This window comes from Camelus ferus, chromosome 2, assembly GCF_009834535.1.
Source record: "Camelus ferus isolate YT-003-E chromosome 2, BCGSAC_Cfer_1.0, whole genome shotgun sequence".
NCBI classification, from domain to species: domain Eukaryota; kingdom Metazoa; phylum Chordata; class Mammalia; order Artiodactyla; family Camelidae; genus Camelus; species Camelus ferus.
In genome coordinates this window covers 38,781,486-38,807,245 of record NC_045697.1, presented here as the reverse complement: position 1 = coordinate 38,807,245, position 25,760 = coordinate 38,781,486, and the positions used below count along the sequence as shown (strand labels likewise).

The window sequence follows — 25,760 nt, the reverse complement described above, 5'->3', positions numbered from 1 at the left end:
GTCTCAGAAAGGCCTTTAACGCTCGCCCAGATCTCAGCGCCTCACCTCTCCCGCCTCATCCCGGAGCCCGCCCGGCGGACGGGTCTCCGACTCGGAGAATGCTCGAGACGCCGGGGTCCTGAGGGTCTCCAGAGGATTCCCCGCCTTCCCCTAGCTAGTAATCACAAGCCTGGAGAGTGAAGTTGGGTATCTCCTCGCCCTCCGTCCTGTGTAAGTCTACCAGCACCGTCTAGACTCTATCCAGGATGTTGAATAAAAACAACAGAGGTACCTGAACGGTTCACTTATTTAAAATTTGTTACATTTCTCTTAATAAAAAATTCTCTGGAGATACTCTGCCAGGATCACAGCTACTGGCAATAACGGGTGTTAAAAACAACAAAACAAAATCGTCTAGTCGCCCCCACAATGATCTAACATGTAGCATATAAGGTACCCACAGGGCTTTTCAAATGTGGTGTAACGTTGCTTAAACTGGTTGAGAAGTATGTGGATGGTTCTTTTATTTTATTAAATTGGATTTAGTGTATTTCATCGTGTAACAAAATTATCTTAATGCAAAAAACTGACCTTCCTTCATCAGATCTACATTTCAAATAGGTTTATAAGGAACAATGAATGAATGGCAGGTTCCAGGAAGGCCTGAGTTATCCAACAGTTTTTAAGTAGTTTTTAATGTTAGCTGTTTCCAAGTAGTCTTGAAAATATTGTTTAATGACTTAAAACATGTTTTCTCCTCAACTTGTTTATATACAGATTTCAACATGATGAATTTTCAGTGAAGTTGAAACTAGGTTTCAAGGTTCTCTCAATCCCATTAGTTTTGTTTTCTGGTTTTGCTGGGAAGGGCAGGGGACAATTTTTGATAACTCAGTTTAAAAAGTTCTTAGATATACTACTAACAGGAAGTCCTCCATAAAATGCTAACACCCAAAACACTTTAATCCATACTCACTGCTAGATTATTTTATTTTAAAATGTGCCACAGTGAATGGATGTATCTATATTGGTTTTTATAAATGTACACACACACACACACATATATATACACAAAGTATATATGTCATTCATTAAAGAACTGTCCAAAAAAAGAAATAATTACTAGAAAGTTAATGTAGGTGTTTACACTTCATTTGACAATTACAACTTATCTGAACTGAGGTTTCCACTGCTTAGTAATGACTGATAATAACAATGACTAGCAATTACAATGACAAAATAGCTGTAAATTTCACTGTTGTGCCTTGGTCAAAATTTTCATTGATGGATAATTTTCACCAAAATTCTGTACTTTAGTTAACCTAAAAAATGATTATTCTTCACCGCAGAAATTTAATGGAATCCTAAATCACAAATTTACTAACAATTCCTGAAATAGGGTATATATTCAAGAGGAATAAATATCTGTCACTCTTAGCAAAAGACTATTCTGAGAGCTCAAAAAGTATAATGCCATAGTAAATCATTCGTATACAAGGGTCTCTTGTTTAGATGCCACCATAGATTGATTATTCTAAACAGAAAGGCAGCACCACATTTCTTACTCTTATAAAGGAGGAAAAAGCCTTTTTAAAAAACTCTTTGAAGAAGTTTCAGTAGATATATTGAGTCAAACACAGCAGCACTTTATTAACAAGGACAGAGAAATATGACCACAAGGAAATACTCTTAAGTCTAAGGTGAATGCTATCCTGGGCAGCATAAAATGAAAACTAAGAAAGGTGGGCATCCCAGTATGTGTCTCATAGCTGTTCAATGGGAAAGAAAACAAGGCAAGACAAGAGCGACAGTGACATCACAGGCTGACTACAATACTTCATTACTTTGAGAAGGGTAATGAATGGTCATACCCCCAACTAGAAAGAAGAGTCATTTGAGACATAATAACTGGGCCAGTTTTGTTAAGTTTTAACACTGCCTACTCCTGAACTCTGGTATTGATTTCCTCTCTATGTAGGAAGTTAACACTTAATGCTCTTGATAGAGGCCATTTAAATCTTTCTGACTGAAGCAGTCCAAATCCATCTGACCTCAGAACACTGGGTCTAAGAGTCAACTTCTTGCAACACTGATATATTTTCTTTGAAATCTTTGATGGTGCTAAGTCGGCATAATGGTACCATAATTTGAAAATGAAATGGGGGCACAAAGAAGTCCTAATTTACATATATGTGCTATATATTATATATATATAATATATATAGCATTCCATATTCCAGTATCATATGACAGAATTTACAGTCGGAATAATCAAGACATTTACTTTAGTTTTCCTGTGGCCACTCATGTAATGAAGTGAAGAACACCAGTGTATTAATAAGGTCCCTTTTTATCGCATGCTATTTCCAAGCAGGTGTTTGGAATGCTCAGAAGACTCCACTTTGTCCCCTAAGGCCTCCTAAAACATAATTTAATTGAAACTTGATAGAATAAGTATCTTCAGACTCTAGTTGAAGCAGAAGTAGTTTCTGTTTATATCCTAGGAAACCTTGGATAACATGCCTTGTTCGTGAAATTGAAAAAAAACACCAGATCAGCACACAAAGAGAAAGGATACAATAGTTATCAAAGTGACTAAATGCCCAATTATTTTGAGTCATCATCTGTGCAAAGCAAGTGGTACCAAGTAGGCCAAATCTGACTAGGTAAGAGTTCCAGGAAGATGTTTTCCTGTTTGATGCACAAAAAAATAATTTTATGAAAATGTGGGGATGGGAGAGGGAGCAGCTCTGTGCTTCTTGCTGTGTTACCTTTATTATGTCCCTAGTATTACTGAGACTAGTTTAAAAATAGCCTACAACAAGAATGTTCTAATCACCAGCCACCTTTTCCACCTTTCTTCTTTTTCTGTTGCTGCTTCTTCTTTGTCGCTGGAGCCCCTGCAGGTTTCTGGTGTCTTGGGGGTATGATATTACTTGTAGATGTAGATGCTGTTGCTGCACTGCCAGGTCTTGGGGAGGTGGGTGGGCTGCTCACAGTTTTACTGGCATCCCTGAAATCATCAGATCAGCACAGTGTTGGTCATTCATATATTCAACAAAAAGCTATAAAAATTTCTGTACATGGATTTCACTTTCCACACCTCACAATCTCCTACACATAGTCTATTTCTTTTAAGGTGGGTTCCCCAACTCCCTATCCATTTTTCTTTTGAATAAAATTTTTACTGCTTTATAATTTTTAAAAAAGTAATAGACTGCACGTGCCAATTTTTGGAAAGCTTAGAAAATAAAGAAAATTTTAATGACCTACAATCTTACCATTAGAAATAAGTTATTTAGAAAATTTTAAATTCTGCTTTCTAGTCACATTATTTATTTATATCTGTTTACCTAGATATTTAGTTAGTTGAATGACTCCACGTATTTAGTTTCCTTCTGAAAGTACTGTAGTCCTAATATTTACAATACAATCTTCTAATTCTAGTATTTACAATATAACCAAACCAGAAACAATACATTTTCTTTCCTTTACATAATAAGCATGCTACAAAACATTTATTAAAGATAATCTGACTATACTTCTCATACTGAAAATGTGTTTTAAAAATTCTTACTAATGACCCTGAGTCAATCTCAGAAAGCAGTCTACGCACTGAGGGACTTCAACTGGGGAGCAATGTCTTACAGTTCAGATGAAGCTCCTGCAGTCGCTCCCTGGGTCCCTTTTCCAATCTGATCCTTCTTTTTACCCTTCTTTCTTCCCCGGTAGTAAGAACGTTCACGCATTGGTAGCCATCTTTCTGGATCTGGGGTCACTTTTGGGTCATAATTCTTAGGCAGTTTTCCTGTGTAACAATTAATTGATAAAGAAATGAGAGGTCTGCCCATAATGCTTCTAAGACAGTCTGTTTAAACACTGTGCCCAAGCCTGGGAATAAAAAAACATTAAAAGTGAAATAAGTTTCTCTGAGAAAGTTTTATTTGTATAATTTTACCCACTTTTGCCCTGGATTAAGACAGCCTAAACCTATGAATGCATGGCATTCCCATGGTTAGTGATTCATGGCCGGACACTGACCTATGTTGGCCCAATCAGATTAATGGGAAAGGCTTGCCAAGTGCAGAAAGGCTCTCTATGTCCTGATGGATGGAAATGACAAGTAGGTGGCCCTGTTTCCAACAAACATCTGATTACCGTAATGGGTCCAGTTTTGAGTAAAGTAGAACAAAGAGATACAACTACCGGATAAACCGACCTTGATGCTAACCTTCCTCTACACTGCCAGTTTCATAAACAATAAATTTTCTTAAGCTAGTCTCATGGAGTTCTATGATACTTGTAGCCAAAAGCTCCCTAATGTATAAAGGCTTATGGTGTGCCAGGCACTGTTCTAAGAGCTTTACATGTAATAACTTATTTAATCCTATGAGGTATACACCATCATATTCCACTTCACAGCTGAAAAACTCAGGCAGGTATGTTACAGACCTGTTCACAGTCCCAGCAAAAGAGCAATGTTACTAGAGCAACAATTTGAATTCAGGCACTCAAACTTCAGAACTGCACTCTTTAAAGTTACAAAATTAAATAAATGTTAGCTATAATCGAGACAAAGTTCAGTATTCATAGATACAAGAGGACAGTATATTTATGTCTAAAGATTTCTACGTAGGACTAAATTCAAGTTTTTATCTTATAGAAAAGAATCTAAAGACTTAAAAAAAAGTCTTACCCTTCTTTTTTTTCTTCTTTTTTTTCAAATCTCCCTGTCTACAAAGAGAATAAAAATCATTACCATCACTGTGATAAAATATTTATACAGCATGAAGCATGTTCAAAAGAGTGAGCTGGGCACTTCATCATAAAGGGGTTTAAGATTTGGTGCCACCTCACCAAAGCTGTTAACTAGTTGGGATATCAATTCAGATTCAATTTAAGCAAGCTTCATACACTACAGTTTTTAGAAGGTGGTTTAGAAAAGAGGGGTGACAACTGTTTTCAGAAAATAGATACCATTTACACTGGCACATATTAAGTCTATGCAAAAAGGTAAGAAATCTGTACAAGCACGAAAATCCACAGTTCTATGGTAAGTTACCTTATATTTGGCAAAACTAGAAAATAATTGTAATTCTTTGTCAGAAGAACATGTATAGGTGGAATACATGCAAAGAATATTTCTTGGAGGATATGCAAGACAAGTAATACTGGATTTATGGCCTTGGGAGGGAAGAGGGCAGACAGGGTGAGAAGAAAGAATTTATACTCTGTACTTTATTATCTTTCAAGTTTTGAAATTTGTGAGTTTATTGAATTTTTTTAAAGTAAAATCTTTATTAAATACACTGAAAAAAAAGGTACTGGAAGAGCATAAAAAAATCAAGAAAACACTTGAAAATAACTGTTAAGTACTCTGAGAGCTACAGTAGGAAAGATGAAGACGTAACAAGTATCTCAGGACATACTCATATGTGATATACCTCTATGGGAACTACGAAGCAGCAAACTAAAAGATGAGACAATAATTTCTGCCCGAACTCCATTCTACCAAGTCTTTCAACAGTGACAGTTCTTTCGGGGTACCCTGAAGAGTAAGAAATGCAACATACAGTGTCTTACTTCGGAGCTTCATCTCTCTTTTCAATAGTCTTCTGAATCGTCTCCTAGTAAATCATACTCCACAGCAGTACTTACAATTTCCCGAAGATTCTCTGCCATTTCTTACTTCTTTGCTTTGCTCACACTTTGCCTACCTCATCCTCATCTTCTCTAGAGTCAACACAATCCTCTCCTCCCTGAAGCCTTTCCTAACCTTCCACTGTCCCCAGGAAGGACTTTTCCCTCTGGTACACTCCTCTATGCCTGCACAGTCGTAGCACATGCAACCTTTATTTCAATTAATGCTTAAATATATTTCCTTCCTGCTAGATTGAGAGTTTTTTTGAGGGCAAGGACAATGAATTTTCTTTTGTCAACAATATAGTATGTCTTCAAAAGAAACTAAATCTTTGTATTCAGAAGTCAGCGTAAAAGGCACTAATAATGCCTAATGAAAATACAGTGCTAAAACTGAGAAGCTTTAAAGTCAATCTACGTCTTAATAATCTGTCTAAGGGAAAGGGAAAGAAGATTAAAGGATTAAAAAAGAACTGTATGTTCTTACTAATTATCCAGCCCTGTACTGGAAGAGGGGAAAAAATACTGAAAATATTTAAATAGGCATTATTTGAAAATTCTCTTAAGATCTGGCTTGAATTTATTATTTTGGGGTTCTTGATAAAGCTTGAAATTGAGATCATGATGAAATGGAATCCAGACCAATACAGTATCTCTGAGACGCCAATCCCTTATTTACCTTTTTAAAATCTATTAGGATAATACATTTTTACCAAACACAGAGTTCATAATGAAATCAATCATATACTATCACTGATACATTTTTCAAGTTAGGAAAAATTAGATTTCACAAGTCATTAAAAAAGGGAAAAATAGTGAAAAATTATTAAAGTCACAAAGCTGGGGAAGTGTTCTCTCTCTTTCAGTCTCTATTCATCCTGAGTCAAAAACAGAATCCTGAAATATTTTATTTAGTAGGCCTCTGTTGTTTTTGAGACAGCAATGTAGGGAGAACAAGGAAAGAATCAGAATTTGACTTCTTCTAAGTTACCAAAGCTGGCTAACTTTTCCTCCCGATCAGCAAAATAAACCTCACCTGAACTCTGGTTTAGAATGTTAAATGACGTACTAAAGGTACGTCAATAACGCACAGGTGAAGTAGGGCATATCTAGCCTGTGGAATACTATGCAAAAAAAGAGTACGTCTACATTGAGAATATGGAAAAATCTCTCAGACTTAGTAAATGAAAGAAAGTTCAAAAACAGTTAAATACAGTACAATCCCGTTTCTGTAAAAAATAAAAAATAATCTAATCTAAAAATATTTCTAAATCAGCTGTGTGTAAACACAAAGAAAAAGATCTGGAAGTATCTACACTAAATTAGTACTGGAGGTTAATTCTGAGTAGGGAGGAAGGGGGGAAACAAGGACAAAAAGCTGAGCACAGAAAGAGAAGGGAAAAGTAGCAAAGGGGACTTAAACTTTATTCACATGGAATTTTTATGAGAATGCATTTTTTAAATTTCTTATATAACTTAAAATCAGCACTGGTGGATGTTACAATGAAAAACATTACCCTTGCTCCTTTGGTTGACTATCTCCAGCAACTTTTCCACCCTTCTTCCGAATGTACGTAGCACCAGGAGAATTTTCAAGAGCCTCAACATCTACTTTGAGAGACATACTATCTGACGAGGGCAAATGTTTACTAAGACTGGGATAATACAGGAGTTTAGGAACACATTATATATACATATATACGTCTACCAATATACTCATGACAAAAGAAAAACAGTCTTTTTTGGGTGCCTTTCATCAAAAGCAAAAAAAGGTTCTTAAATCTTCTATAGAATAATAAATCAGCAGGTCATAAGGTCAATTATAGATCATGTATCATGAAAGAAGAATTTGAGAAAAGAGTCATAATCTAATCATCCATTCCTTAGTTCAGTGATGTACTTCAAGGTGGTGGCTTAATGAAAACTCCACTGCAAAACAACTATCAAGCTTACAAAACACAGACTTGCTCAATGCAGAAGCTTTTGACTTGTGGCTGCTTAGCATCCACCATCTCACCTTAGTTTTGGGAACACCAAGGAAATTTGGAGTAGCACACATGGTCCAAACTCAGCCAATCAGGGCACCAAATCCCCTCCTACCATCAGTAATTGTTTGAGATGTGACCTAAGACTGTTCAATCAGAATGACATTTCAGAATCATGTACAACTACCTAAATAAAATATGCGTTTTCTTCTTTTTTCTTTGCTGCTCTGCTTGAACCTGGAGAGATACAAGCTGCATTCCTGTTGATTTCATTTTTGCTTGTGGATGAAACTGTACCCCAAGTTGGATCTATCACTATATTTTCAGCCACATTGATCAATAAATTCTCATTTTTGCTTTTACTACTTAAAGGAAGGGTTTTGTTTGCTGAAATTTAGAAATGGCCATGGTCAAAACAGGTAAGGGACGATATCTAGTGTGCACTTGGGAGTTATCTGGAACAATCAAAAGGATACGCTTTTGCCTTCTCAGGATCTACGAGTGAGTACGCAGAAATAAGCTGTGCCAAGGTGTGAATATCTTTTGGATTCTGTCTAAAAGAAGAAATAAGAAAGTTACTGAACAGTTTATAAAACTGGAGAAAGTAACATAAACAAGGAAAATAACTCCCTCATATCAAAGAAGAGCAATAAAACTTGGATTTCTACACCTCCACCTTCCAGAGCTTACTTCCATAGCTGTTCTAGGTCACTAATTGCCTCCTTCTTCCGCCCATATTTGAGTTTGAAGTTCGCAGCTTCCCTTACCAAGGACAAATGAGCAGGAGATTTGGGCTATACGTTTAATAAAAAGAGAGGAAAAAAAGTTACAAGCTAAATATCTAGCAAGTCAATGTCACTAGGTCTTTAAAATGGACCAATCCATTAAATTTCTCATCTTAAGTTTTACTGAATGCATTAAACAACAAAAAACAAATTCACACACACAGAGAGAGCTGGATAGACAAATTATTACAAATGTTGATCAATTTATGAGTTTGGAATGCAACCTATCTCTACTTAGACTATCTGGTCTAAAACTAGAAATATTCCCCCATAATCAAGTTTTAAAGTTATGTCACCGTATTTCTCAAACATTAATTTAACATACTTCCCAGAACACTGGTATTTCCTCACAGCTAATAGTGCTAACAGTATAAATGCTACCTGTGTATATGTATATCTAAAAGCTGAATATTGCCTATGCAGAGACCTATACTGGAAAAAATAAAGATGTTCCTATTAGATGGAGATATAATACACAATTATTCTATGTACTGCTGTTCTACCAATTACTATCATCCATGACATCACTTATATGCAATCATGTACAATTATTCTTATTTCTTGAGATTACACATACAAACACCTGTACACACACACAACAGAGGAAGGAGCTTCAGAAAACATAACTGAGCATATTTTTTTCATTTTGCAGCTATTTCTTACTTCTAATAACTTTATTGGGATCTGGTATACTTAAAAACTGAAAGACGGTCTAATAGCATGCCATCTTTTAAAGAGTTGCAATGTTTCAATCTCATTAATTTTGAGTTCACTACTACAGCTTTTTATTTTTATGTAAAAACATGCCCTCAACATTTTTACCTGACGGTTTTGATACCACTGGATAGCTTGTGTGAAGACTTCAATGGCACTGTCAATATCTTCCTCATGGCTATACATCGTCACTAATGCAGACACCTATCCAGCCAAAGGTATAAATTAGTAAATAGCATTCCTCCTTCCCTCTCAGGATAAGCTTTTTGAAAATGAAAAACATTGAATAGCAAAAAAAGGTCATTAGGCTCTCGACTAGTGCTTAATTCATAAAAATTGCTAGAGCACAATGACTAGAAATACCATAAACAACAATGGTGTTTATCTATAAAAAATACCTTTCCCCTTAAGCAGTGCCAGTTCACAGTCTGTTAACCAGTCCACAACAAGTACAGAAGTTTATAATAAATGCTTAGAAAATCAGTTTATATAATAAGACATTGCTGAGACATCCAAGATGTGATCACTGAGGTGAACTAGCATGGCTGAACTCCCATGCTGAGCTCCATGTGGCCTCAGCTACAGAAAGCCAGTGAAAGCTTGCCTAGTGTGTCAGAGGGACAGTAACAAGGCCTATGTGGCTGGAGTGGAGCAAGAAGGGGAGGAGCAACAGGAAATAAGGACAAAAAGGGAAACAGAAACAAAAAGCTGGATCATTGAGAAAAATCAATAAAATTAATAAACCAGACTAAGTAGGAAAAGAAGAGAACAAATAATAACAGGAACAAAATGTTCTACAAGTACTAAAAGAATAAATAGGGAATATCTGAGTGACTTTTACATCAATAAATCCAACAACCAAGATGAAACATTTTCAGCCATATGGTATATTTGATTCTAACATAATGTAATTATAGCCCGAAAGCACTACCATAACACTATTACACATTTACCAAGTGTCAACTGTAGACAAGCTAGAGGGTAAAACAGTCCCTGTACATAAATGCACATACCACCACTACAGAATCAGTCTTTACTTGGAAACAGATGTGTTCACAGCTTTATTAGTGATCTAAGCCTGTGATGCTTGAATAATCAGAGAACTAAAAATTAAATTCATTGGCCACTTTTACTAAATTGTTTTAGCTCAAAAAAATCATACTAAAGACATGATAAAATAATTTAGGCTGAGAAATTCACTATATATGTCTTAGTTTATTTAAGGGTGGCTTTCAGTGGTAATATAAGGCCCAAGTAGTGCCTGTAGCGCCTGACACATTTGACTAAATAATCAATGCAAAGCAGAGCATAAAATGAAATTAAACTTACACCAGAAAATTGTTACTATCCTACCTACTGCTACTACGTTATGAGTATATAAAAAATGCAGAAGAAATTAAAGTGAAAACAAAAAAATGTCACACATATCAATGGACTATTAACTCCATGACATTTCAGTCTTATAATATTTTAGTTATAAACTCACCATGCCTGGTTTATGCTTTAACTCCTCTATGCTTCTCAATATTAGACATGCTTTGGAAATATTACCTTATGAGATTAAAAACAAAATCAACATCACACTGAAGAAAAAGACAAGAAATTTAAGAGTCAAATTTTGTAACATCTCTAAATACTCAAGCTTTGGGACCTTGGGAATAATGTATTCTATTTACTCATTTTACAAATAAAGGAAATTGAGTCCTAAAGAAACACTATACCTTGCTTATGCCCACAAAGTTAATGGCAGAGCTGCTACCAGAAAAGAAGTCTCCCGATTCACAGTCTATTGAGTTCTATTTCTCCTTCTTCAGACTGTAACTTAAAGGTAGGAGTCCTTCCCTAAAGGCCTTGAAATACGTTACTGTAGATATGAGTGCAATGGAAAATTTCCTACAGTGTTAAAATTCTGATTTTCCACTCATTGCAGACCTCAATAACTTAACCCTTCCAAAGTCTTTAAAGACAAAACAAAACAAACAAAAACCATTACAGACTCACTCTCCATAATTTTAATATGATAAATAATCCTCGCAAAAATAAACTGAAAACTGGATGAGAAAAGATAAAGTGGAAAACAAGAAAAAGAAGAAAGCAAGGTGGGAAAAGAAAAGAGAAACAAAGGAGGGAGGTAAGAAATGTGAAAACAGGGTAGGCTGGTCTCAATCTGGTTTCCATTACTAACCTACTAAGGAGCCTTTTTACACATTTTTCCCCCTAATTGCCAACTCCCCTCTACCGTATCCATGAAATTTTCACTTCAGTCATCATAATATCTAAGATTTTTTCCACCCCCTGCTCCCACCAAACCAATCACCCCTATTGAGAATGCATGGCCGATAACAGCTGTGTGACAGAACTTTCTGTGACAATGGAAACATCTGTTTCTATGCTGTCCAACCAGTCACAAGTGGCTATAAAACTTCTGAAATGTTGCCAGCACAACTGAGGCACTGAATTTTAAATTTCAGTTAATTTTAATTTAACTTAAAATAGCTACATATGGATAGTGGCTACCAAATACGTACAGCACAGCTCTAGATACTCAGGGCTGGTGCAAAAATGCTAGCAGTTTTCTGTAAGATTCAAAAATGTCAGTTCTCATTAAATTTCCTTGCCTCTTCTCTACCAAAGATATGGATTGTAAAGTATAAATGAAGAATAAACAGCAAAGAAATATTGACTACTAGGATGCAAAGTAACCCTTATTTCATGCAAATACTACCAGGTGACATGACACACCCAGGAAACTTAAGCATGGAACAGAGGCATTCTTTTCCTTCTAAAAGCTTTCAAGGAACAGATTTAGAAACAGTCTACACAGGGATAACCCAAGAAAAAGGCTTACTAACTCACTACAAAATGTGCTGGAGCTCACGCAATCTAGCTTCATGTTTGAAACAGCAATAATTATACTTTACTATTATGCAAAGGTTTTACAAATCATAGTTCACAATTACTTCAGAATCATTCCAACCGTATGTTTCCATTAAAATATTTTAATCATGATGAAATAATCATGAATACCTTGGGAAATTTTCAGCTGTGCCATGGTCAGCTTAATTTCAGCAGCATTTTCTGGATGCTGATCTGAAAATTCCTAAAATTTTTTTAGTTGGGGGAAAAAAAAAATCACATTTAATTTATACAACTAAATGCACGCATTCTAATTACTTATCTCGGCCTCAGCTTCATTAAATTTTAAATCCAGTTTTAAAATATTAAACTTCTGGTTTCAGGTCAAAATTTTAACTTTGGAAAAATTTTATTCAACATCCACTTTGCTTTAAAATTATGCTCTGAAAGTAAGTGCAATGATGTCAAGTTTCTAGGAAGTCATCAGTAGAGAAATAATAATTGAGATTACTACATAGATTTTTTTTTTTTTAAAGAAAGATACTCAAATAAATGATGACTCCTTACTAAGGGTCCCCCGCTAGGCAACTTTGCCCTCAAGATGGTCCTAATTTTACACTGTCCAACTTATTCTACCAATGTATTCTACCAATGTATTCACTTCCAATGTATTCTACCCTCAGGAAATTCAAACATGTGATTTAACAGCTGGTCTGGATAAAAACCAAGTCAGTATCTCTGTAACTGTCTGAGGTTTTGAACTGGGACTTAGAGAATACATTAGTGAAAAGGGGGTAAAGTTTGTTCTAGTATTTTAAATCTAAAGCAAACCCTTAACTTCATGTTAAATCAATCTCCAAATGAAAAGCATTCTTCGGGGTTTATGGCAAATATTTACTAATGCAAATTTATATAAACAAAAGCTGCAGCCCAAGAATTGACTACAGCGCTACTCTGGGATTCGTCTAGTGGTATACACATTACCTATTAGTTGTCCCATGAAATTTACAAACTTCTATGTACACTGTTGTAACATAATGAAAATGAAGCAAGGTTGCAACTACCTGACATCTCATTTAAAATTCAAGTAATTGTTTTACCTGGAGCAGCTCTATTGCTTTCATATGCTGCTTTTCACGGCAGAGCTGGGCAGCTTGGATTAACACAGGAAGGAGATGTTCAGGACTTTGGGACTGTAAACTGGCAGATATTTTGCGGCATTGTTCTGCCTAAAAAACAATATCCACCCCCCACCACAAAAATAAGCTGGTTAATGAAGTCAAACATTATGTGAATGACCAAAAATAAAAGAAGGATGGGGGAGGTGAAAGGAAATCAGTTGGAACAAAACAGCAAGTGAAGAACTGCCTAGGATAACAGAAGTGGTTTATAGCATCTATTCTCAATTTTACCCTATAAGAAAAATATTTCCATTTAAGTTTTGAGTTTTGAATGTAAGTTATGAGTTCTAAAAGCATTTAGGAAAGGACAAATCCTAAACATTCATTTGGATGCTTAAATTCCAGAATTTTGTTAAAAAAGAAACCAACACATCAAGTGTCAGCCTTTGTTTCAAAACAACAAAATGTACAAGTATTTCTCGCTAAAGCATTTAAGAAAAACTTGACTCAGTTCTAAATAACAGTACTGCCTGTCAGTCCCTCACTGAAAACCTCTGCCCTAGAACAGTAGGAAATCATATTTTAATTAGAATTTATCCATAGCAGAGTTATAATCTACCTCCTTAACATTTATAACTTGATGAGATTATGCACAAACTAAAATGAAAGATGGATCTTAAATCCATAATCAGGATCTGCATTTTTGATGATTTTTATTTTAGTCTGGAGAGATTAGAAATAAGAGTATGAGAAAAATTATCTCATTTACAGCTGTGAATAGTGTTTTCTACTTAAAAGCCACCAACTGCACACCTTTACAAAAAATTGGGAAAATTACTTATTTAACAAATACATGACACTTTGAAGTATACATGGGTTTAAGACAAAATATAAATGAAAATATAAATAGACTGGACTGATAAACTCATTATGCCTCACGTGCCATATTCCAAAAGACTTAGCCAGGGAAGCCAGAGGTCTGTTACCTACCTGGTTTGTGTACATAGCGAGTAACGCTTTGTTAAATTCTATAGCTTGCAGCTGTTTCTTGGAAAGCTTAAACTCTACTCCTTCCGCATTGGTTAATTTCACCTTCTTCTTTGAGTCAAAGACATTTTGGTCCTGACAAAGCAAAGTTAATCCATCATTAATGGCACTCTCAGACTTCAACTCTTTTTAACATTCCAAGGCCTTATTCCTCTTCCATTTAGTTATTTTATTCCTCTTCCATTCAGTTATTTTATGTAAACACAGCAAAAGAGCTTGGAAGCTAATATACCTACCTGGCCTGTACTCCTAAGATACATATAAATTTGGCTTGGGTTCTTCATTTTCTTTTATCTTTCTACTATTTAACTTTATTTTTAGCTTTCTGAAGAAAAGTACATAGGGATTAAACAAATCTTATTGTGGAAATCAGAACTATAAAGATATCTAAATTTGCAATTTCTACAAACCATCTTTAGAATTTAGATGACAAATGAGGAAAGTAATTTATTCCTCTCTGACATATTGTCTATATATAAGCAAATGGAATGGAATAAGAGTAGAAGACAATTAAGTCACGCTACATCCTGTAAAGGACAAACTGGGCATCTGAGTGTTTATTATGTGCACAATATTCTAGCTTTGCTAAATGATAAATATATTTGCAAATAAGTGTTACCTCTGTGCTTTTTAAACCAGGTCTTCCACTAGTTTAAAGACCAAAAGGAGGTAAAGAAGAAATCTAAAATAAATTCTTTTTCTGAGTTGAAGCTCCAAACCAATGTGAAATTATTTTAATGTATAGCAAGGAACTGGCTTTCATATAAATCAACCCTCAAGATATCATATTTATAGTTGGAACTCCTATGTCACTATTTTAATACTTCAATTCACCACACACGCTACTACCAGACTTCTTTTAAACTTTGCTACCATGGCACTTACCAAAAATTTTTATCTTTTAAGGCTTCCCACACCTTGATTATCACTCAATCTAACCTATTTTTTTAAACTAGCCAACATGGATGTATCCTCTTATCTTCTGTTCTCTCACTTTCCCCCCACAAGACATAAATATTTTGTCATATGTTTATTTGCTTATGCTGTTGCTTAACCTTTCAAACCATGCCCCTTCTTCAAGGGTCAGCTCAAATTTGCCAACCCAGTCATCTTTTCTTTCATCAAATACTGCAGTTACAAAGTATATGACAAGAATTTACTTTTAAAACTTTTTTAGTGGGGAGGTAACCAGGTTTGTTTGTTTTTAAGGGAGGTACTAGGGATTGATCCTAGGACCTTGTACATGCTAAGCCTGAGCTGTACCCTTTCCCTCTACAAGAATTTAAACATACACAAATTTTTTCCAGCAGCAGAATGAGATTTTTTTAACTACATAATTATTAAGACCATGTCTCATATTTATTCTGCATTACCTAATGCATCCAGCACTGTATTGAATAAAAAGTCATAAATAAATATTTGTTGACTGAAGAAAGTTCAATGTATAAATACATTTAGATTGAGCTATTTAGTACTTCACACACTCTCTTTCCCACAAATTATATCCCAGATAAAAAGAATTTGTCCTCACTGACATTTCAAATTATCCATAAACAAGGCAGGTATATGTTGCTGCTAAGAGTCAAATGCCAGCGTCAATTTTTAGAAACCTACACTATGTCAATGGCCTGCAACATCCTATAACTATTATCTCTCTTAATGCCATTATCCCACATAAGAGAATCCTCTGAATTTCTGCCACAGGAGAGAGATATCACAAAGGCCTACAGGGAGAGCACTTTGGAGTCAGAGACAGGAACCTGAATCCAAGTTCTACCTCTTACTGGCTGTGACCTTATACAAAGTACTTAACTCCTATAATCAGCCTCAGACTATACTTCTATAAATTGGAGACAAGTACTTACTGCTAACTAAAAAGATAATTGTGAGGATAAAATAAAATGGCACTTGGAAAATCACATGGCCTATCAAAAGAAACCCAATGTTAATTTTTCTAATTGCCTATTGACTTGAATTTCAAATCTGAACTGGAAATGTTTTCCAATTAAAACAATGTTCCAAACAGTAGTTAATTTGACTAGTACAGTACTTTTTTTTTTTTAACTTTTTTTTTAATTGAAGTATAGTTGATTTACAATGTGTGTTAAGTTTCTGGTATACAGCAGAGTGATTCAGTAATACATAAATATGTTCTTCAAATTCTCTTTAGAGATTATCACAAGATATTGAATGCAGTTCTTTGTGTAATACAGTAGGACCTTGTTATTTAAGTTCAGTACTCTTTAGGATTGTTGATATACATGCTTGTAATATTTCATACATGGGTTGCAGGGGCAGGGTAGGGGGCATAGGGGGCAGAGAAAGAGAGAACCAGCCCATGTCTCCCCACCTACCAAATAAAAACCACTGGAAAGAAAAAACTATATATAGAAAACCTGCATTCAGACTTACTGTATGAAAAAAGTCAAAGTCCAAACAATTTACTACTCTAACAAATAGACATTCTCCATATAATAAAAATAATGGGAAATGATATTATAATTATATATTACAATGATACAACTGTATAGAATAATAATTTTTAAAAATAATGGGAAAAGGGTAACTTTAAAGTCCAGTCCTATAACAAAAAACAAGTTTGATTACTTGAATACACCTTGTAGAATCATCATCATTGTGAGAGTTAAATAACAATCTCTATTGTGATTTTGCTGCGTCTGGACTTAGTCATGGTAAAACTTATCCTAGAAGAAGGCTGGGGTAATATGCTTCCAGCATAAAATACAAGTGTAGGAAAGCCTTGGATATTCCATACCTTGTTAATGGTAATGATGTTATTTGCAATCACAGCTAGCAATGCCACATCTGTTGGCCTGGGAACAAAAAGCAATAGTCAAAAAGGAACAAACCTTTAAAAAGAAACCTCATCCCACATAAAAGATACTCATTGTTAATAACTCACTCACTTTAGTTTTATTATCTGGTTGTAGAGTTGCAAAGCCTCCTCTGTACGACCCTGAAGCTGCAGAATATAGGCCATCTGCCCATGAATGATGGCCAGTTCTGCCTGTGGGTCTTCCTCAGTCCCATCCTAAGGAGAAGAAACATTTTTTTTTTCTATAAATTCTCTAAATTGATTCACATATTTATCTAGTGATTCAAACATTCAAAAGAGATACAACCCTAAAGATATATAATTTTCAGTAATTTTCCCATTGAGTCAGTTTGTTAAAATTTAGGAATTGCCACCAAAAGAGGGAAGTTTAAATGAGAATGGCAAAAAGACAGATTCTGGAAGAACACGGTGACAAGATCAGGAATATCACTCATTGATCACTTTTATTTTCTAAAATCTAAGAATGAGAAAAAGTAAAACCCAGCATGCAAGTTTAACTTTCTACAACAATGCCACTAAATTTTGGAAACAATCTTCTCACAGAAATAATTTTTTAAATGCTTCACTCTTAAATAATTCTAATCCAAAGATTACAAAATTTAACTAGTAATTATCACCATACAAAAAACTTCAAAAGCTGCAACTAATTTTGTAATTAAAACAGAAGCTCTCTTAACTAACACTCCAGATTAATCTATAGTTTACATTCTTCCTGAGACTGACTGATGCCCACATACAGGGAATGCTCAAGGCTAGGAGGCTGCTCTTTTTGGCCATACTGGGCACTCCCACTCTCACCTAGTAAGTGTATGCTGACCAGGAGTCAGATGTGTTTGTTTCCAATCCCACTGTGCCAGTGTGTTTCATAAGGAAATGATAAAATTTAATTACCATAAGAACTGAGTGTGAAGAGAGACTTGTTTCAATGAAAACTATGCTGAATACTCAGAAATATTTGATAAAAGTGAGTTCCTAAAGAAAATTATCTAATTAGGTATAAGAAAGAAAATGCTAATATGTTAGTGAAAAAAGGACTCTGTAATGAAACTAATTCACAACTGTCTTTAAGATACTAATGCACTTAAAAACAAAACAAAACTGGAGATCATGACTGTTGGATTATATGCAGATTATGTAAGAAACATGCATGAATTCCCATGAATAGACTCTTACTCAAAGACCTGGGCCCTACATCTAAAAACGGGAGAATGAATTTATACTTGCATGCCTTTAAAATGAAAAGTGTAATGCATATAAGATTTTTGTATTGTAATTTCTTACCCTAAGGGGTTCCATCAGATAACTGATCAAGAGAGGTTCTACTGTGATTCCTATTTAATCAATCAACATGTACTCCAAAAAGTCATAAATACTACAATGAAGTCTCCTAAAATTTTTATTATCCAGAAGTGTAAAATTTGGGTTTAACGACAGTAGAATACTTACAGAGTCTTCTGATAAAGAACGGCGGCAAAGATCTGTAGGGAAAAATAGTTTTAAAATTAACATTGCTGGTTAACTCTCATTTGTTTCACATTCCAAAGAGCAAGAACTAAATCCTCAAGCAGAAGATTTAAGATAATCTAATAACAAGCAAATTTAGAATTTATCATTAGCATCAAATACATTACATAAATATCAGTTCCTGATTATTCTACTTCTTTGGCATTTTCTTTCACTTTGTAATCCCTAAGATAAAAAAATTTTTATGAGAATTTTAAAAATATAAATGCTACAAATGTTGACTGCAAAAAATCAATTACAGAGAAGTATAAAAATAAAGACAATAATCCTACTGGTTTAATCCTCAGTACCTCCATTAAAATAAATCTAATTACTTCCCCTCCAACAAAAAAACAAACAAAATATTCTTGAAAAAATATATATATTGCAGACATCTTTATAATACATATCACCTACTCCACATTATTATTTTTAATGTGATAATTGTTCATGACCACATGGTACTCTATTTTGTGGTGTAACACTTGACCAATCCTCTAATAGGATAGAAACTCATGTTTCTAGATTTTTGTTTTTATGAACATCCCTTCAGTTAACATCCATACAGATACATATGTGAATTTATCTTATTTCCTTATTTACTTACTTCCTTAAAATAAATTTCTAACATCAAAGGGTATGTAAACCTCAAAATCCGCGACCCTGCACCAAACTGCCCACTGCGAAGCCTGTACTGTTTTTACATTCCAACTTGCAGTGTATGAGGCTAGCCTTCTCCCATGCCACTGTCAACACTGGGTATGATCCAGACATTGTAATTCCCAAACATATTTTTCTTCTCATTATGCTCTAACCTCTGCTCTTATTTTAACCATCAAAATTTAAAAATAAAACAGATCTTGTTTCACCTTTTTTTCCTCCCCATCATTCACTGCAGTCCCTACATCACTTTTACAGCTTCCAAGGAAAAGAAGAAAGTCTAAATGTTTCAGGAGTTGAGACCAGACATAAGCCCTCTAAAAAATTATTTTTTCTCTTAATTAAAAGCTTCAAAGCATGTAGATATTGTATATGGAAACATACTAAATGAACTTAGAATGTGCTTGAATAGTGTTATCAATGAATAAATGTAGTGTGTGTGCAGACGTGCACACACAGGCAAATCATATTATTACATACTTGTGTGTTTAGTAGCAATAATGATAATATTTACCAAATGCTTATTAACTCACTTGATTTACATTTAACAGTCAAAGTTACCTGTTTAAAAACCTACTCATTAAAGTTCAAACTTAAGGTTTGGTGTGATTGAAAATGGGTAAGTAGACTGGCTTAGGGATTAGACAGCAAGAGAGGAGAGATACAGTCCAGAACCCAAGACAAACGCTAGATGGACTTTGGGAAATTCCCACTGCATCAATAATTTCCATTTAAAAACTCCCCAAAAGTCGGAGATGGAAATGTTAGGTATCTTGATTGTGGTGGTGGTTTCATAGGTATATACAGCTATCAAAATTCATCAAATTGTACATCTGAAATATGTGTAGTTTACTGTACAGAGATTATACAATAAAGTTTAAAAAACAAAAACAAAACAAAACTTCCCAAAAGTCAAATGTGATGTTTGAAAATATTTCGCAAAGTTACATGCATATTACATTTACATGTAATTTTAACAAACTTCCAACCTTCAGCTTTTTGTAGGATTTTCATTGCCTGGTTCAGCTGGCCTTGTCCTATCAGTGCACATGCAGCATTGTAGCACAGTTCGTGTGTGCCTTCCTGGAGGCCCAAGTTCTCCTGTCACAGAGCAAAAACCAGTCAAACACTAGACAGAAATATTATTTCATGGCTGTGTGGGTACACAGGGATACTCACTGGAACCACTTTTTCCCAGTTGCTTTGAGCTGCAACAACTGCTGAAAGGTTTGTTTTTCTCTCCTCATCATAATCGTCCTGGGAGTTTCGGACAAGATCTCTATACACAGCTAGGCACTCATCATAGCGTTCTAACCGGTATAACTGAAGAGATAAACAGCAAGCAAAAAGTCAGAGAAGACAAATACTGTGTTACATCCCTAACACCATACAAACCCTTTCTGGAACCACTACATAAGAAACCTAATTCAGCATAACATGGACAATCAACTGTTTCTCTGCTATAATTTTTCAATTAGTTCTGTATGCTACTAATACTTTTGAAAAGTTACTTGCAATGAATCCCTATTATATTGCATACTTGTAGGCATGATCCAGCTAGAAAAGCTATTGTACTGTCTCCATCTCGAGGTTAGGTTAAGTGCCTAAGTGCGTTGTGAAAGAAAACCATTCCATAGAAACTAACCCTGTTACTTAAATCTGACTTACAACAAGAAAAATTTCCCACAGGATTACTATGTCTTGATAAACAGGAACTAAACCAGATGTTAACAGAAGGACTTAATATTTCCTAGGAGATCATTATATTCAATCTTCATTTCTCTTTCCCAGAAACCAACAATCACCCCTTGATAGGGTAGTATCAAGTATACATAACATAACTCTTGCTTTTTTCATTCAAATTGTTCTCACAGGGCAGTAAGAACTGCCACTCCAGGTCAATTAGTCTACCATGTATGACAGAGATGGGTGCCCTTCATCAGTCTCAAAATGCTGGAATTTAAGCCAACCCAGCTTACAGGAATTCTTTTTAGATCTACAATCCATAAATTTGCCTTAATCTTTGTTAAACTCACACTACCTTTTAGGAACAATACACTCAATATAACATTGCTGTATTATTGTTGTTGACATTTTAAAAAATTTTAAGAGGGTTTTGCTAGTTTTAATGTAACACTTTTGCCCTCTCATCATAAATAGCCCTATTTTACAGTAGGCTTAATTGCGTGTCTCAAAACTCTTTTAGAATAAGCTATTTCCAGGGATTCCATGAACTATCTGAATTTAGCCAAATTCTTAGTCATCATGATTTTTTTTTATTTTAAACCTAGAAAAAACACCAGCTAAAAACTAGAAGTACTATTTCAAAACTGTGTAAATATATAAGCTTACTAGCCTTCATCTTTCCAACTAAAATGTCCAAATTTTATAGGATAGTTCTCAATTTTTAAATTACCTTGAGAAAGTCATTTGTTCATAGAACACAGTATATGCAATTGTTCAAATGAAGATCAAGAAGAGGGAATATGTTCAAACCCCAAGAACTGGTTTGTGGAGCATCAGGATGGGCTGCGGTTCCACATCCCTGCTCCTTACCATAGGTAGTGTCATGCTTACTCAGGATGATTGTCAATAGGGATTTTAAAGCAGTAATTACCACTTGTCCATAAAGCTCCTTTAGTTTGTCTGTCTGCTGGTTTGCACTTTCTATTGTCTTCAAGGCATTCTCAATTCTGTTTAGCCTGTACTCACAATATGCCTTCTCAAAGGAAAGAGAGTTACTGAAAAAGGAAAAATCAGTATCTGATTATTAGCTAACAATACAGAGCACCAACATATGCTAGATACTGCTCTAAGTACATTTGATACATATTTAGTTATTTAATCCCCATTAACAACAGATGACAAAGGTTAGTGACTTTTCTGAAAATCAGATGCCTCATAAGTGACAGAAAATACTACATCCATTTCCCTAGGCTCTCTTGCTTTTATGGATATTCTTACTAGAATTATTGATCTTTTGAAACAAATATATAAGAATGAAATCATGAATCAGTTAAATAACTGTTTTAGACACAAAGGCAATCAGAACATTGTTTTGAATGGGTTGTTATATTAGTTTCTTAAATCTATTAATCAAGTAATAAGCCATATAATGCTTTTAACTTGTTCAAGATGCAAATAATTAGCAAAGAAAAAGTAGCTAGAAATCTTAAAAGAACCTAGTACTTATAACAAAACTGGTAAACACACAACTACAAAAACACTACTTACATATATAGACTTAAAAATTCATCCACATTGGTGTCACATATGAAACTCATTTTGAAGTTTCAACCATAATTCATGAGGAAAAATAATTATCAAAGCAAATGGCAGTATCTTTTATTTACTTGACTAACAAAAAATTATTTTAAAATTTCCCTATGTCACAAAATGGCCAAAATTCAAAATACTGAATTTTAGCATAAACATGTTTACTAGTAAAAAGCAGTGTCCTGTTTATTATCCTTTTATTTTTAATAATGTTCAAAAATTAGTTTTTATCTATAATACATGCATTTGCCCCCACAAAAAGGTATACACTGAAAGGTTTTACTCCATTATTCAAATCTACCCTAGTCTCCTCACCTCCTGTGAGTGACTATCTTTATTCATTGTTTCTCCATATAGTGTTTGTCTTTGCAAAAACAAAAAAAAACACACGTAGAAATTCTTATATCCTCCTTTTCTTATACAAAAGGAAGTATAGGATACACTGTTCTGTACCTTATAAATATTAAAGAATAAATATGCTGCAAACTTCATTTCAATACACATTTCTTTTGGGGCTTAGGCATAACTGTAAAGAAAAATGAAATTACAGTAACAATTCAGAATATAAGTTCACATTTCATAAAATGGCAATTGAAATAAATAAATGAAAAAGATTAACAACAACAACAAAAACTGCTACATATTCTAAAGACTGCTAAAGAACTCTGATACTAAAAGATCTTGGTCTAAAATCACACTCACCTAAACAATTCTCAAAGGAGGTAGGCACAAAAGTCAGGCTAAGACTGCCGTGCCATCCTAGAGGCCTCTATTCATACATCCCTGCCCTAGATGTCCTGCATTCTCTGCCTTTTTTTTTTTTAATTAAACTTCCGTTGGGGTGTTCTCCTTATGTCCTCTAAGAACTCTTGTTACTCTTGTTTATGCCCCCAAATCCCTCCACAGTTTACCTTCTTCTGAATGGTTCAAAGGGAAGACAGAGTAAAGAAAAGCCTCCTTAAGGCAGAAAAGAACAAAAGTTACTATTGTTTCTTCCAGTTTCAGGAACACTACCAGCAAGCAAAAGGAAAAATGAAGGAAGGAAAGAAAAAGGTCAAAAATTACTGACTAGTAGAGGAAAAAAACGTGGAAATGGTTATAGCTACAGTAAACGTGTCTGATAACTGCACAAAAAAACTAATTAAATCACTTACTTGGCTAACACTTTGGTGTGAGTATTGATGACATTCAAGGCTTCCTTGAAACTTCCATTCTGGATAAGGCATACCACTTTACAGTGTAAGGCAGTTACATCATCCTTGTTTATCTGTAGTACTAGAGAGCAAATTTAGGAAAGCAGTTTTAAAATCCATTCCCTTCCCATATTTTTACTAAAATGTTTCACTTCCTGACGCAGGAAACTACATTTCCAATTTCATGGCAGCAGAAATGATCAGTCAGAACATTTTTTGAAATGGCTATTCTTTACTTTTAACTTAAGAAGTGGCAACAAGGAGAGTTATAATTTAGTAAGTTAGACTTTTCAATGAGATAGATTCCCAAGATGCATGTACCAAAAAAATAAAGTGAATAAATAAGCAAGAATGAAGCTGTTTTCTATAGCTTTTTCCATCTTGAGACGCATGCTACATCCTACATATTTCATTACTTCACAGAGAAAGAAAACAGTTCCCGTAGAACTTGGAAGCAAATGACTTAGGATTGAGTACAGGCTTGTCACTATATGCCTTGAGGTCTTAGACAAGTCACCTGACTGCCAAATCTCAATTTTCTGATTCATAAAATGAGTATTAAAGCATTACCTATTTTGCAAAGTAACTAAGATTAAATGACAATATTTTGGAAAAATCTATAAGCTGTAAATTATACAAACAACTTATCTTGCTGGCAGTATTTCCAAAAACCATTCAAAATTTTCCTTTTCACCTAACTAAAGAGAGGTATAAGGAAGGGCTCAGGTGGTCAAGTTTCAATGCTGAACAGCTGTTCAGTGTCAAAACGACCAGGATCACTCCCCCTGCTCCTGGGCAACTATAGGAATTCACTTCTCAGTCTAAGAATCAAAATTACTTCTGCCAATTAAGAATATAATATATATGAATAAACTGACAGCCCTTGCTAATTAAAGAATTCCTGCAAAATACTTACTACACCGCTGAGTAGTACTGGTGGCAGGCCCACTCAAATGCCAACGTTAATTCAAAACAAGTTTAAGAATCAAATAATTCTAATTAGTAGCTATTTTCCTCAATGTCTGAAATCACCAAATGTGCACTGTGGGCACAATCACTTCTTTTCACATTAAACCAGCAATAGGTTGTTGAAAATTCATACTTCTATGTTACAGATACACCTTGTATGCTATTACTGCTTTGAACAGCCAAACCCTGCCTGGTAATTACATTTCCAAATCTAACAATTACAGACAAAATCTTCAGTAAAGAATTTAGCACGACAGGGAGCATTAAAAGACACGGCCACATTACAGTTACGTAGTAAAGGATAAAAGAATATACTGAGTTGAACATCACACTGAAGATAGTTTACTCGAAATGATCAGTTACTGGGCAAAAAACAGGATAAATTTTTGCTCTTTTCAACGTTATTTCAAACGTCGGTGCTTTCACACATTTTTCTCGTCTGAAGACACGAGGCAGAGTCTACCTGTGGGAATGACAGGCCTGATACCCAGATCTAGCCCTTCCCTCTACCCTTAAGTTCCACCTCGTCAGCATCAGCTTTCAAACTACGTGTCCCAAGCAGGTTCCTCTCCGCGCTGAGGCCCAAGAGAAAAAGCTCCCTCAGCAATACTGTCTCGATCGCTCCGTTAAAAGGGCGAAGAAAAGGAGATACCGCGGAGTATTTGCGAAATAAGGCGTAAAAACAGCGGAGTTAAATAAGAAAACAGTTTGAAGCGCAGGACGCTGCGGGCTCTTTAAATCCCTCCCTCGCTTCCCGCGGTGGGTAAAGAGGAAAGTCCACGTGGCTCTAAGCCACCCAGGACCCAGGGCTGGCCAGAAGCAGCAGAGGGGCTGCGACCTGTGCCGCTGGGCGTTCGGGCCCTAGCGCCGGACGGCTGGGGTCTCCCGTCCAGCGCCTGTTCGGAGGCGGTCGCGCGCGCCGGAAGGAGGCCGCGTCCTCCCATCCGCCCGGGCCCGCCCCCGCCCCGGCGCCCGCCCGGACACCTACTCTTGTTGATGGTTTTGAGAGCGCGCGTGAAGTCGCCGTTCTGGCCATAACGGTTCACCTCACTCCAGAGCGCAGGCACCGAAACACCCCCACTGCCGCTGCTCGCCATCTTGGAGGAGACGAGGGGAGGGGCGGGACGACCTGTGTCCCGGAAGAGGATCTCGGAGGTGGCCAAGCGGAGGAGGAA

At 35.4% G+C, this 25,760-nt stretch overlaps 1 protein-coding gene across 1 annotated transcript; it reads right to left on the bottom strand.

The window, feature by feature from the left end:
* Positions 1-954: 954 nt before the first annotated feature.
* SRP72 (signal recognition particle 72) lies at positions 955-25,760 on the bottom strand. The gene is made up of 19 exons (XM_006177325.3): positions 25,574-25,760; positions 23,578-23,698; positions 21,765-21,888; positions 20,327-20,470; positions 20,137-20,248; positions 18,431-18,462; positions 17,055-17,179; positions 16,904-16,961; positions 14,071-14,202; positions 13,060-13,188; positions 12,131-12,203; positions 10,590-10,654; positions 9,212-9,307; positions 8,295-8,398; positions 8,081-8,158; positions 7,137-7,274; positions 4,676-4,713; positions 3,628-3,787; positions 955-2,992 (listed from the first exon to the last, which is right to left on the bottom strand). The coding sequence occupies exons 1-19, from the start codon at positions 25,680-25,682 to the stop codon at positions 2,815-2,817; spliced, it is 2,016 nt and encodes a 671-aa protein (XP_006177387.1). The 5' UTR covers positions 25,683-25,760; the 3' UTR covers positions 955-2,814.

What these genes read in the sequence shown, in the direction of transcription:
- SRP72 (XM_006177325.3), bottom strand. Translation starts at nt 25,682, where the DNA reads ATGGCGAGCAGCGGCAGTGGGGGTGTTTCGGTGCCTGCGCTCTGGAGT. An exon ending in AGGAGCTTTATGGACAAGTG is followed by an intron (nt 20,471 to 21,764) that starts GTAATTACTGCT and finishes TTATCTCTTCAG; the next exon opens with TTATACCGGTTAGAACGCTA. An exon ending in ACATCATTACCATTAACAAG is followed by an intron (nt 14,203 to 16,903) that starts GTATGGAATATC and finishes TTGCTTTGTCAG; the next exon opens with GACCAAAATGTCTTTGACTC.